Below are 14,615 nucleotides of genomic sequence, written 5' to 3' on the forward strand. Positions count from 1 at the left end.
CTGGAGCAGGCACCCATTTTCCGGCATGTTGGCTGATTGGAATGATAAAAGAAAGGAACATAATTTGCTGTGCTTGTATTTTGCTTAAGAATACATGCTTTGATTTTAGACCAGGAACAAGACAAAATAAAGATAGTGTCTGAACAAATTCATACGAAGTGCAGTGCTTATTTGTCATGTTTCTATGGCCACATTAATCCAGTGTCCCTACATATGTGTACTTGAGCCCTAATAAGTAAGCTGCTGTGTGCTTTTAGTAAACATTTCCCCCCCCTTGGGAGCTTTATTTGTCAGACTCTTAGAGATAAAAATAGTTAAGCACGTGCAACGTGATGGCCGTCTTGGGCTTTTCTCCAAGGGGCTATTCATGCTGATGAATTTAAAAATGTATGTGCATGTGGAGCTAACTTAAGGTGTGGCCATCTGGGATTGGCTGCTAGGCGACCGTGGAGGCCTTTAGAAACCCACCCAACCGGGTGTTGAGACTGTAGGCCTGAAAGTCACTAGACGTTCTCAGAGCGCAGCCCTAACCCAAGGGGGAACCATTTCAAAGCCCCTGATATCCTCCACTGGCCCCTCGGCCAGTCTGCTGAGAACTGTCTGGCCTTGGTCATGGATGGTGTCTCCAGAGTGTGTTCTGCGTGTATACCTAGGAAGCAACTTGAAAATAAACAAGACTCTAATGAAAGTGCAGCGACGCCTCTCTTTACCGGAGGGCAGCGCTGAGGTCAGATCGGCCACCAGCGCTGGTAACAAGATGGGTGTACACACCACACGACACGACTGGGAAGGGTCGCAGCGATACCCCCCGCGCCTTCCCAGCACTTGTTTTCTTGGCGCACCAGCCCACTCACCCAGCCGCCGGCCCGCGTGCAATTCCCCAGGCGCCCCGGCCCCTCGCGGGCCCCGAGCGCGCCGCAGGCCAGAGGAGGCCCTCGCACACCCACCGCGCCGTGGCCGCGCGGGAGGCCTGTGCCGGCCGCGCCACCCACCGGCCGGGCGGAGCGGGAGGAGTGGGCCCGGAGGGCGGGCGGGGGCCGTCTCAGGCGCGCCCTCCCCGGCCTCGGCCCAGCGCGCCTTGTGTCCACGGAGGAGCGCGCTGCTCCCGGCCCGACTGCGGTTCCTTTAACCCTGGAAAAGGAGCGGGACGGAGGGGGCGGCGGGGCCGCTCAGAGGAGGGCTCTTTCTTTCTTCTTTTTTTGAATGAACCGTGACGTACTACAGGAAACCAGTCGGTTCGAGCGGAGAATGAAGTAAGAGGCCAGCCCCCCCCCCCACCCGCCCCCGTCCTCCCCGCCCCCTCCCCCGCCCGCCCGCCCGCGCCGCCGGCCCGCCCGCCCGCCCTCCGCTCTCGGTTTCCCCGCCGATCCGCCGCCGCCGCCTCTGCCAGCGAAGGTGCCGGGCGCCGGGCCCTCCCCGCCGGCGCGGCCGTCATCACCCCGAGCGGGCGCGCGGCTGGAGCGCGGGGAGACGGCCGCCGCCAGCGCCGCCGCGCAGGAGCAGGAGGAGGAGAAAGGGTGCGCAGCCCGGAGGCGGGGTGCGCCGGTGGGTGCAGCGGAAGAGGGGGTCCAGGGGGGAGAACTTCTTAGCAGTCATCCTTTTTAGGAAAAGAGGGAAAAAATAAAACCCTCCCCCACCATCTCCTTCTCCCCACCCCTCGCCGCACCACACACAGCGCGGGCTTCTCGGCTCTGCACCGGCGGGCCGGGCGCGTCCTGCCTTCATTTATCAAGCAGCTTTTCGGAAAATGCATTTGCCGTTCGGAGTTTAATCAGAAGCGGATTCCTGCCCCTGTACCCGGCGCGTCCACCGGCCCCTGATCCCTGTCTCTCCCCCGGGGAGGCTTGAAGCGGTCCCGCGGATAGGGGTCCATGTCTGTGCCCGCGCATGTGTGCGCGCGTGTATATTGCCGAGAGGGGGGAAATCACAGGACTTATGCAAATACTGGACTGAAAATTGTAATTCATCTGCCGCCGCTGCCTTTTTTTTTTCTCCCTCTCGTGCTCTTGAGATCTCCAGTTGGGATTCCTACGGACTGACATTTCTGTGAAGGATAAGTCTGAGAATCCATCTGCCAATTCTGCTCATTTACACCACTCCCCCACCTCCAGATTCATTTGGAAGTTTCATAGCAGCTATCACCGGGAGTTCTGAAGATCGATGGGGTCTTTGCCTTACGCATTTGTTTTGTCTTCACAAAAAAGGAAACTTGACAGAAGATCATGCCGTCCTTAAAAAATACAAGTAAGTTCTTTGCACAGGAAATTGGTTTAATGTAACTTTTAATAGAAACATTTGAGATTTTAACTTTTAAGTGTATTCGACTAAGTTTAATTTGCAGTTTAATTAACATTCTTTTAGCCGTGTGATTGTAGTGTGTATAGCCCTGCTTTTATCCAGTGTAAGAAAAATGCACCTGATTTTGACTTATCAGTGTTTCGAATTTTTTTTTTAACCTCTCAGGATCACGGAGGAAGTAGACTGCTATTGACAATAATTAATAATAATGTGCCTCATGAAATAAAGATCCGAAAGGAATTTAAATGAAAATTTCCTGCACCTCATGCCAAGAGGGAAACACCAGAATCAAATGTTCCGCGTGACTGAAGACACCCCCTCATCCAAGAATGCACAGCACATCCAATAAAATAGCTGGATTATAACTATTCTTTTTTTCTTGCGGGGACGTGGGGCGGGGGCGGGGGCGAGAGGTGCTATTGGTACCCGGCTGCTTTTCTCTGCTTTTTCTCGGGGGAAGGATGGCGCACGCCGGGAGAACAGGGTATGATAACCGGGAGATAGTGATGAAGTACATCCACTATAAGCTGTCTCAGAGGGGCTACGAATGGGATGCCGGAGATGCGGGCGCCGCGCCCCCAGGGGCCACCCCGGCGTCGGGCATCTTCTCCTCCCAGCCCGGGCGTCCCCCAGCGCCCGCCAGGACCTCGCCGCCACCCCCAGCCACCCCCGCGGCCGCCGCGGGGCCAGCGCTCAGCCCCGTGCCACCTGTGGTCCACCTGACCCTGCGCCAGGCGGGCGATGACTTCTCCCGTCGCTACCGCCGCGACTTCGCAGAGATGTCCAGCCAGCTGCACCTGACGCCCTTCACCGCGAGGGGACGCTTTGCCACGGTGGTGGAGGAGCTCTTCAGGGATGGAGTGAACTGGGGAAGGATTGTGGCCTTCTTTGAGTTCGGTGGAGTCATGTGTGTGGAGAGCGTCAACCGGGAGATGTCGCCCCTGGTGGACAACATCGCTCTGTGGATGACAGAGTACCTGAACCGGCACCTGCACACCTGGATCCAGGATAACGGAGGCTGGGTAGGTGCATGTCTTGTCTGGTTAAATGTGAGTCTGGGATGGAAGTCTCAGGTCTGAGACACGGTGATTGGAGTGTGGGTGGGCTCCTGGGCCAAGGACTGGCTGATGAGCCAGTGAAATAAAACCAGGTTTGTTGCTTCCCACCCTCTTCACTTGTACAAAACTCGCCGTGCCAAGCCTACTGTGATCATTCCTTCCTACCCAAAGTGTTTCCCTTGCTTGCAAGCTGTTGTGGTTCAAAGATCCAGCATTTCCTATCCAGTAAGATCTTGGGATAAGTGGTATCCCTCCAGGGTTCCTCAAACTGGGGGTCCAAGGATACCCAGCACCACAATTACCTGGCCTACGTAGCTTGTTCAGATGGGAGACCCCAGGTTGGGCTGTGGCAATCTGCATCTTATACAGACTCCCCTGGGGGTTTCCTCTTCGTACTAAAATTTGAGAACCACCTAATTAGGAGAACAGACTGCACCAGCGGACCAAGGGGCAAGCCTTATCTGATTCACTTGGTAAAATCTACCCAAAGAGGAACACCAATGCAGCCCCTATCCCTGGAAAGCTTAGCTGTGTTTGTGAAGAGGTAAGCTGAATTTCCAAAAGGCCAGTGGGCGTGACCGAGTGACTTGAAAAACGTTCAGCTGTGGATGCTTTACTTTGTCTCATCAGTGACAGAATTTGCATGGGCTTGGAACTTTGTGTTCTACTTCTATAACTGGTGTACAATTTTAAAGTTTGCTGGAATTTTAGTATCTTTTAGTTTTCACCACCTAGAATCCACATCACTTGGTTCCTCTACTGAGCAAACGTGCGTCTACAGTGTTTACATGAAGCATAGAATTGATTCTGAATTCTCTCATGCTCTGACTTTAGTCGAAGTGATCGATGCCTATAGTTTTGAAGAACATCTGTGAGATTTTTTTTTTTTTTCTGGTACAGTGTTAGATAGAGCTGCTATCATGTTACCATAAAGTTCTTTTTGTGTGTGAGATTTTTTTGGGGGGGTTGTGGAGGAGGAAGAGAAGAATTGCAATTGAGAGCTACACCTTACATCTAAAATTACTAATTCATGAAAAAGCAAAAAGAGGACTAATTCTTGTTTGATGTTTTTTCGAACTTTTTGTTTTAATCTGAAGAATTACCTTTGAAAAAGGAATCAATTCAGTGCTTCCTTTTATAGTCTCTAGGGAGAATTACTAATGTTATTGTTTTATAGGACCTAACAGGAGCAAAAAGCCTAGAAATGATTACCAGTGGATTTGATTTCAAGAAGCATGTTACATATTTTACTACAGTTTGCATAGTATGCTATTAAGGGGCCAAAAGGAGAAAAGGCCAAGAAAAATCTATGGCTGACATGAACATCTGATCCTACTTGGCCAAAGTTGACAAAATACTGATGACACTTTTCATTGTTTAAAAGTAAAATCGACTAAAATGATCCCTGCATTTAAATCTCTACAGTTTAAATGCTCCTTGTAAATTGTTTTTTTAGATTCTATATTATTAAATATTCAGTAATTCTGGAAGAATTCACCAAATGGTGGAAAGAATATTTTTGTTAACTGTTTGATTAAGTAGGTGGTTTGATTGTTAACCACCATAATCAAAGAGGTAGGGACCCTCAGACTCCAAAAGGATCATTTTAAGGCCAAAGTTAAACTGATTTAACAGCTTTTCTAATTCATATTTTTATTAACAATAAAATATCTAAAAATGTTCTTTCTAGTCGAAAGAAAGCCAAGGTGGTAACTGTCATCTATCAAGTAATTTAATAAAAAAGATGGGAAACAGAGACATATGGTTATGATCAAAATTAAGATAGAACCTTGATCTTTGTTGTTGAGTTGTAGTAATCTCATGCTCTTTTTAAGTGAAGGCTCACTTTTCCTCCAGTTAAAATAGAGTTTTTGTTGTAGAGCCCATCTTTGTGGTCAACAGGTATCTGAGGTTAATAAATGTAGAGGCTATATTTTATGATGCCAAACCACAACGACATACCATAGAAAATGATAACATTTTTTTTTTTGACAAAACCTCTTATAGTAAGAATAAATCAGAGAGAAGCACAGATGGTTGATGGTAAAATGTGTAGTTTTCAGAACAACATATAGGGGATATAGGAAAACAAAGGAATTTGGCAAAAAAGTATATGTCAGGAAATGCAACCATAAGTGGACACATTGGAATAAAAGTGGTAGAGATGATTTACCCATCCTTTCAAATGTGCATTCTTAATCTAAATGTTTGTTTTAGGCTTCTGGCATACAGACAGATTTTCCTCCAAATTTGTATCTGTCAGGGTTCCGTCTCTAATAATATGTTGCATCTTACAGAGAAAAGTACTCTTAATAACGATAATAAAGTTTCAGAAGAAAGCTGGCACATTCTTTTGACATTTGACTGTGACTTGCACTGGATCCAAGACTCAATGGATCAGCTTGTCTACTGAATATATATTAATGGGGGCTTCAGATTCGAAGTCACTGCTTTTTGTTGCTGCTGCTGATTCGAAGTCAGAACCTCTTGAGGCCAAGAAAACTGTTTGCTTTCCATGTTCCATAACTTGGAGGAAGCAGGGCCTTGGAATGAGAGTTGGTTGAGAGATGGTCCCAGAATCCTCAAATTAAAGACTAAAGAAGAAGTTGGGTGCAGAGTGGGACATTGCTTTATTCCCAAATCTAATAAGGCATTGTGTTCCATCCAGAGAGGGGCAGGACAGAGGGAGCAGAGCGACAGCAGCGGTTCTAAGGAATGTCTGAGACCCTGCTGGTCAGAGTGTGATTCACAGACCAGCAGCATGGGCTTCGCAGAGATTCAGAAGCTCAGGTCCCACCCCAGAGCTGCGGAGTCAGAATACGGGGTTCACATGATCTACAGGTATTTGTGCACACAGTAAAGTTAGAAATGCTGGCTATCATCATCTACCATTCCTGGGGACACCTCTTGCGAAGATTGACAGTCTAGGTTGTATCCTCCAGTGTCCCGGTCCAGTGGCTTCACAGGTGTATAGTATTACCTAGAATACTGAGTATTTCCCAGATGTCCACTAGACTGATCTAACCCTTGGGAGAAGTAGGTTGAAATGAAAGAGATAGGAGATAAATTATGATAAGCTCGGTCTTCTCCAAGATGTTTTTCATGGTAGCTCTGCAGTTTGTATTGGCATCGCCCATTAAAGTAAGATAGCTTTTCTGCTCCAATGAAAGGCAGAGTTAGCTCTTTTAATAGCTGCATTAGTTATTATTGTATTCCCTTGTAACACAGTTTAAATTCTGTAGATGGGTTTAGGGGCTCTTGCAAGCAAAAGGGTTGAGATCCGCAAGTTGATGGTGAATGAAAATTGATAGCACCCTCCAAACTGAGAAATGTGATATTTAGATTCATGTCTTCGAAGAGAGTGAGATGTGGACCACTAAAAGAATGCGATGGCTTAACAGGAGACTGGCTTCATTCTGTTGCTGAGATGGTGGCGCGCCTTTCTTTTTCTTTTCTTCTTCTTTTTTTAAAAATGCCTTTTGGTCTTTGTGGTTTAGGAAAACAGAAACTTACTTCTCCACATCCAGTAGAGGTAGCTTCCTTTTTATTAGCTGGTCAACAAGCAGTTTCTCTTTTCTGTATCTATTCTATGTCTACCAAAACATTTGATTAACTGGAAAGCAATGCTATTCTCTGCCTGTGTACAAAATACATGAAAAAGCATCAGTTTTCCAGAGGCTGAGTATCAGCAGCTAATGGCCAATTTTGGCAGCAAAATGATAAGATTAAAAATAGCCTGAAGATGATCCAGTCTTAAATGATGTATTTAATGGTGAACTTTCCTTGGGAAAGTGCATCTTTCTGCCTGCTAAGAACCACATGACCCCTTTCAATAACTCATTTGTAGGGGAAAAAAGTACATTATTGCTCCTAGAGTTTGCAGTCATGTGCTCTTGAGTAATTATATTTCTGGACCTTTGTACAATTTGATAGTTCACTCAGTTCTCTTTTCTGTTTTAGGGCCTTGGTTGCTATTTTGTGTCCGTTAAAAACATGGCTTTCTTTGACGCCTCCTGTTACTTTTAGCTGTGCTTTCTAGTGAGAGCTGATTGATCTTTTCAGCAATCCTTGATCAAACTGGTACATTTCAGATTGCTTAAATGTCATTAGGCCACAGAGCGCACCAGGAAACAGAAAGCCATAGCTATATTTTCAAGCCAAACTCTTATAGTTTTTCCTTATCTCTACTCCCAGTCCTAGTCAGTTTTTTGGGGGAAAGATTAACCACTCACAAAGTGTGAGTGTCTTATTAAGAGTGGTCTTTCCCACCCAGCACACCTGAGGACCCTCATGGTGTCTTCGCTATAGTTTATCAAAGCAGGATTTCAACAGCAGTGCATTCGTGCTGGAAAAACAACACTGTCTTTGTAGAGTACAGGCAGAAAGGTTCCCCCCGCTTCCCAGCCTGAGATATATTGTATTTGAGGTTCAAAGGTTTTGTTAAACCTTTTTAAGGTAATCTAATATCACCTTATTCAGGTATAGCAGTAACCTCGAAATCTGGTCACCCTTTCCCCAGCTCCATACAGAGACCACTCAGTGAACTTACTTCACTGTGAAGCTCCTCTTTTATCCCTTTTGGTTTGATTCAAACAAAATTAATATTTGATGTCTAAATGGAATTGACCATGAAAATCAGCCAGGGACTGAGACAGTTATTCCAGATATGATCACATGTCTTCTATGTGCCCTGGGTTAGTTTGGGGGTACAAGAAGGAAAGCTTTACCCATCTCCTGGGCGACCTCACAGGCTAGTGCTAGGTGTCTAAGTTACCACGCAGCTGGATGGGCATGATCCTAGACTTTAGAGGGCAAAGAAGAAAACTAAGTATATGTTATTTTGGATACACATCAGTCTTTGTCTAAGAGAGTAATTTCTAACCATATGGCTGTTCATGTGTGCATTAGGCCTGATTTAAATTGGAGGAGAAATATAGATACATTTTGAAATTCTGTATAACACAGTCCTAAGCTTAAGATAACTGAAAGGTAGGGGGAGTTCCCTTGTTAAATATTTACCCATTAAGCGCTCTTTTTTTACACATTAAGGAGACTTAATAAACACTAGTCTGCCATTCTTAAAGCATTTCATTAGTTCTTTTAAGTAAAAGACAATCAAGGCTCTGATTAGGATGATTAGAACAGCTTCATTTGAAGAACTGTCTTCCTTAAACCGTTCTTGCATGCAGAAAAATACAAGTTGATTTTGAACCAGAAAGAAGCTTCTTCCTTTACAAGAAGAAAAAAAAAGCTTTTGTTTTGTTTTGCTTTTAGGGTATACTACTGTTCTGTTTATCAAGAGGCTCCTCTTCCAAAATGCTGTTTGCAGAAATTCCCAGTCCTCTGTAACATGCTCCTAAAGAGCAGGTGTTCACCATCTAACTTCTTGGCCTCATGGTCCTCTCTCTTTATTTTTTTGAAAAAATATTTTTATTGATTTCAGAGAGGAAGGGAGAGGGAGAGAGTGATAGAAATATCAACAATGAGAGAGAATCATTGATCGGCTGCCTCCTGCATGCCCCACACTGGGGATCGAGCCCGCAACCCGGGCATGTGAGCTGACTGGGAATCAGTCTGTGACCTCCTCGTTCATAGGTTGAAGCTCAACCACTGAGCCAAGGCCAGCAGGCATGGTCCTCTCTCTTTAAGTGGAGATTGTAAAACTTTTGGAATTACAACAAAGCCATTTGCATTTTTAGAAGTATTTTTGTTGGTTGCCTCTTTTTCTGATCTATGCTCAATTCTGTAGTGCTAACATTATTTCTCTGCTCTTTAATCGCCAAAACATAGAGCCAGATGTCCTTCAGTGAGAATGATGGTTGAGGGATTATTTCTTTCTCTCCAAAGCCATTTGGGCTTTCTCATAGGGACCTCACCCCATCTCCCTTGACTGTCCTCTACCTGTCCATGATCCCACCACACAGAGAGATCCTAGGTGTGGTTCCTTGTTACATCCCAACACATGAAAGGTAGGCTTCACCTGAAGAAAGAGCATTATGCGTGGAAACCAGCAAGAGGCAGCAAAAAAAGGGGTCTCACCAAAGCTAGTATTAACCCTCACTCCAATCTTACTAGAAGTAGTAGACAAGGAAAATTTCTGTCCACAGAGATGATGCATTCCCTCCAGAGGCCATAAATTCCATCCCTATGGAGGGAAAAGCTAGAATCTGCTGGTGGAATTTTTCCTTGCTCTGATCTCTGCCATGTGAGATAAGTTTTGACTTACTAACGCAACTAAAATAGCCTATATTAAAGGCACTTCCCCAAACACCCTCTTCAGTGTGTGAGAAAGGGACTCTCCCTGCCATGCTGGGGTGGCCATTTGTAGCAATATGCTAAGAGATACTTGGGTGGCTTGCTTGCGCGACTGACGGATTCTATAGAAGGTTCACTGTAGAAGTTACCTCTCTGACAGGCTGCACGCGGAGTACACACTTCATGGGGAAACCCCTTCATTTGGAAAAAATGGTATTTCCATGCTTCTGGTTTTGCCTTCAGAATGTCAGTAATAGAGCCATATTTCGTTTGTAGTTAATATCCAGGTCACCAACTATCTGGGCTTTACCATAATAACAGACGTTTATGACTGACTTCATTCTCCTCTTGACTCTGTCTTCTGAAAATACCCAAGACCCACTGTGTCGAGTGAAGCTTCAAATTTTCAGGAGAGATTTTACCATTGAAAACAACACCTGTTTGTTGTGACAGTTCCAATTACTATATTTCTCTATTTTTTAATTCATTAATTTGAGAGAGAGAGAGAGAGAGAGAGAAAGAACATTGATTTATTGTTGCATTTATTAATGCATTTATTGATTGATTCTTGTATGTGCCCTGACCGGGGATTGAACCTGATCAAAACCTTGGCATATTGGGATGATGCTCTAACCAGCTGAACTACCTGGTCAGGGCTCTATATATCTCTATTTTTAACTGTCTTTTCTTAAGCTTCATAAGAGAATGGAGAGTGAATACTTGGAGCACCGAACAAGGGATTGATGTTACCAGTTGACTTTTCTTGACCTTTTCCAACTCTTCTTAAGCAATACTAAGATTTCTTCTTCTTTATAACATGATGAATGTTATTTCTATGTATTAACTCTGAAATTGAATTGTAGCCAAACATTCCACTCAGCTGCATTAGAATGTTCTAAGAGAATATGGGACAAGTATTTAGTGCTGTTCATTCAATGCCTATTTGCAACATATATTACCTTCTTACAATTAGGATATAAATAAAATTAATTACAAATTATATCATCAGCTTTAGATATTGATTTTTTATCTCTTTGGGAGAAAAGGAAGTTCATAAAGGATGCCAGTTGGCACTTCTGAATCTAAAATTTTAAGACTGTCTCTGAGCCATTTCCATGATGAATTCTGGCCAGCATATAATGATAAGTCCAGTGAGGTAGAGCCACTTATTAATATAAATGTGACAGTAGAAGAAGAAAACAATTTGAAGAAGTCTTAATTAAGGAAAAGAAGCAAAACTTAACCCCGAGGTCTTAGTCACCAGGGCAGTGATGGAAATGGAAAGAGTTGTACAGATAATATTTGAGATAACATGCACATTAACTTTTTTTTTTTTTTTTTACTGAAAAACCATTTATTGAGAACCTACTATGTGCAGAGCTTTATGCTAGGAGTTTTAATTGAGTAGCATCCTCCGTTTGAGGAGGGCTGGACTTCCTCATATGATAAAATATTTATCCTATTAAATTTACCTGGGTACCTAGCATAATTGGTAGCGGTGCACACATGGATTGTTTATTGAATTAATGAATTACTAATGATTATTTTAGAGGCATTTGGGGCTTTTAACTCATCCTAACCCAAATGATATTTTCCCACTCCCCTTATTATAGTGTGTGTGTTCCAAATGTCCCATCCCACAGACCTGTTAATATTTAATAGAAATTAAAAAAAGAAAAATACCTACTAACTCTTTCGATTTCATCCTTCATCATTGAATTGAAAAAGAATGTCATTTATACCTGAAGAGAAATAGTCAGATTTTGCTTTATATTAAACATTCAACTTTTATTAGTCCTTAATGCTAACGTTAGACACCAGCCTATTCATTGTCACATTATATCTTGTTTACACAAAGAATACATACATACAATCCATATACATGTGCAGCAGTGCTCTCAGGCTTCATATCTCATATCTTCATGTTTCATATCTCAGGCCCTGTCCAGACTGGGAAAGTCTTGGCATCTGAGATTATTCATCACCTTATTATTAAAGAAATCAGGGCTTGTCCAAGGTTCTCTCAGTGCAAACAAGGTGGGCTTTTCCTCTGGTCCTGAAGCTCAAATATAAAAGAACTACAGCATGAGAATCATGGGGCTAAATGGCCCTCCAGTTCCTATGAAAACAAGCAGCCAATTGGAGGTGGAAGTCAGTACAGCCCAGTGTTCCCAGAGGTGAGAGAACCTAGGATTTCACTTCCCCAGACATTGACCAGCAAGAGGACCAGCAGGGGTATGATGGATAAAACCACTGGCCAGGGAGCTTCGGGCCAAGTCCTCTGTTCTCACTGATGTGAGCATCACAGCCTCTTGGTGGTTTTACCAACTGGTGGAATTTGTATTTTGAGAGTCCTCATTCCCTGGCATGAAGCAAACTCAAAGCATTATTATTCACCATTTGTCATCTGTTTGAGAAAGATGGTATGATTTGTTTACTTGTAATGAAGCTTGACCGTACTGCTCTAGGGACTTTTTAAAAAGAGGGATGTGTCAGCTTTCAGATTTGTCCCATGAATGAAACCACAAGCAAATTTTCTCTTCTCCCCCTTCCTCCCTTCCTCCCAGTCGTTTCTTCAGTGACCATCTGCGCGGTATGGTACCATTGCCAGGCCGTCTTCAAGTGGCTTATCTAGGAGTGAATTCAGAAACTTCAAATTATAAAGGACACCCAGATAATTGGCCTGTTTTCCAAAGTATCTGTCCCCTGTGCTGCTGCCAGATTCCTCCTTAATGAACACATCCAGTGACAGTGGGATTTTTGAGCTTGTCCGTATCCGTGAGAAAATGAGCTTCCCTGCTTTGTAACAGCTTGCGGCTCTGGGAAAAAAAATGACAGCCATTGCACAAGTTTCCTTTGAATGTAGTTTTCTTTCCCATAAATGATACTTTGAGAATACACTTAAGGGGTTATTAGTTTTCTATTTCATGCTTGGCCTGTGTGTGAGAATAACACAGGCTGTCACTGCAGATCGGGAGCTAAACATGCTTTGTCTGGTTAATGTGAGCATTTAATATTTAGCTCAATTAAAAATTAACTGATGAAAGTACATGTCAAATGGAATTTGAAAATACCTTTTGGAAAAAATATCAAAAGGGCATGACCAATGAGTAAATTAGTGGTTTGAAAATGTGGAGACTTTGGGGAAATTTAATAGGAGTTGAGACACTTCTTTGCCTTCAAACATCTTTACCTGTTTAGGTCAGCATAAAATTAAAAAGGATGTCCTCCTTCTTCTTAGGAAGGACCCACTTGCATCTCTGTTTTCTGGAGAATAATTGTTTTGGGTGGACTAGATCATACATTTAAAGCAGACAGAATAGGAGATCGGTTATTCATTTATCCCACACTTTCTTTGTTTTTTAAAGTGTGCTGTAGGCCAGACCCTGGGTCAGTGGGAAGTGGAAACAGGTTAGATGTGGCTTACAAGCTGGGGCATGAGGACCATTAAGCAGGTGGTACAGTCAAGCAAGGGTAGAGCTGGGAGAGAAGAAATGCAACCACGGTAAGGTATTTGTTAGAGTCAAGGAAGTCTTCCCAGGAAAGAGGGTTGAAGGATGGGCTGCAATTAGCCTGGAAGAGTAGGAAGGAGGACCAGAGTGTGGCCAGCAGACAGAACCCTGAGAACAAAGGCCAGAGGCGAGAGAGCAGGTGGTAAGCTGCAGGAATTGAGGGCCGGCCTGGCCTGAGTGAGGAGGCCAGATCACAAAGATGGTCTGGAGATGTACTGCCATGGAGGGCTGCACTCCAGAAAGGTCATTCTGGCTCCACTTCATCCAGTTAATGAGACTGGGGAGAGATTACTGGCAGATAGGAGGTCAGCTAAGTAAGACCTGGGGCCTGACCTAGAGGATTGGAGTGGGGACAGCAAGAAATCGATAGCTTTGGGAAATGATTACTACCAGAGTAGAGGGATTTTGGGGAAGACCTAGTGATTGACCAAATGCTTCAAAACATTGCTCATTTCTTCTTCAATGTCAGTAATCTTCTTCTACAATCCTTTGTATGAAATGTGGTCCTTATTATGGTTCTATGTGAGGGGGTTTTATCCTTATTTCCCATTCTCTTAAATTAACACTGTCTGGTTGAAAAACTTTATTTTGTTAGAATTCACATTAATAAATCCTCATTAACAACCAGTTAATAAAAGTGTATTTGAAGAATAAATTCAATTATGAAAAGCAGAGTTCATAGAATTTTCTTCCAGGTGAAAATTTTGCAACTATGGTTTCTTGCCCTCATGGAGGATTTTCAAGTTTCCAAAGAAATTTCATATCTACTGGCCTATTTGATTTTCAGAACAAACCCTAGGCAAGGCAGCTATTATAGTCCCACTTGTCTCTGCCTTCCTCTCCCCACACCCTTATTGTTATTTGTTTATCTCCTTCCCCATGCCTCGCCCCCCCCCCCCCCCAAGAGAAAACTTTGCCTAACAAAGCTATGTGAGAGCCTGTAAGTCAAGAAGAGCTGGTATTCATTCCCAGACTGGAGTCTGTAGCTATTTCTTTACACTGTGCTGCCTGTTGGGGTGTGTTATCACAAGGACACCAGATTCCTCCATAGAAACTGAATCGAGTATATCTAATCTTAAAAAATGTATCATCCCCTGAAGTTTTATCTAAAATTTTTCAGAAAATTAAAATGTAGTCTTTTCTTTCAGGCTAGTTTTCCTTCTTTGATTTAGCTTTTGAAGTGTGTCTTATGTTTACTGCAGAGGGGCCCCCACCTGCTTGTCATTTCATCCCCACACATTCACTCAAGAGCCCATGGGTGTGCATTTGAGGTGGGCGGTGGACTTGACCGTGTAATGCCTCCTTAGGGGACAGCAGTGTGATGGATGTGAGCGTCTCTAAAACTCGACGCCGGAGCTCTGGAAAACAGCCCCTTTCAACATGATGGTTGGCATCTAACTAGCAACCCACATTTTCAATGATTTTAAAGATTTCTTAATTGATTTTTATAGAGAGGAAGGGAGGGGGTGGAAACATCAATGAGAGGGGAAGC

At 43.9% G+C, this 14,615-nt stretch overlaps 1 protein-coding gene across 1 annotated transcript in view; it reads left to right on the forward strand.

Annotated features, from left to right (window-relative positions):
• Positions 1–1,001: 1,001 nt before the first annotated feature.
• Positions 1,002–14,615, forward strand: part of BCL2 (BCL2 apoptosis regulator) — a 171,582-nt gene continuing 157,968 nt past the window's right edge. The window contains exons 1-3 of the mRNA XM_080685625.1: positions 1,002–1,253; positions 2,112–2,244; positions 2,464–3,320. Coding sequence (XP_080541751.1) covers positions 2,760–3,320 — 561 coding nt within the window. The 5' untranslated portion in view covers positions 1,002–1,253; positions 2,112–2,244; positions 2,464–2,759. The remainder of the gene's footprint in view (positions 1,254–2,111; positions 2,245–2,463; positions 3,321–14,615) is intronic.

This window comes from Plecotus auritus (genome assembly GCF_963455305.1).
Source record: "Plecotus auritus genome assembly, chromosome: 8".
Taxonomy (NCBI): domain Eukaryota; kingdom Metazoa; phylum Chordata; class Mammalia; order Chiroptera; family Vespertilionidae; genus Plecotus; species Plecotus auritus.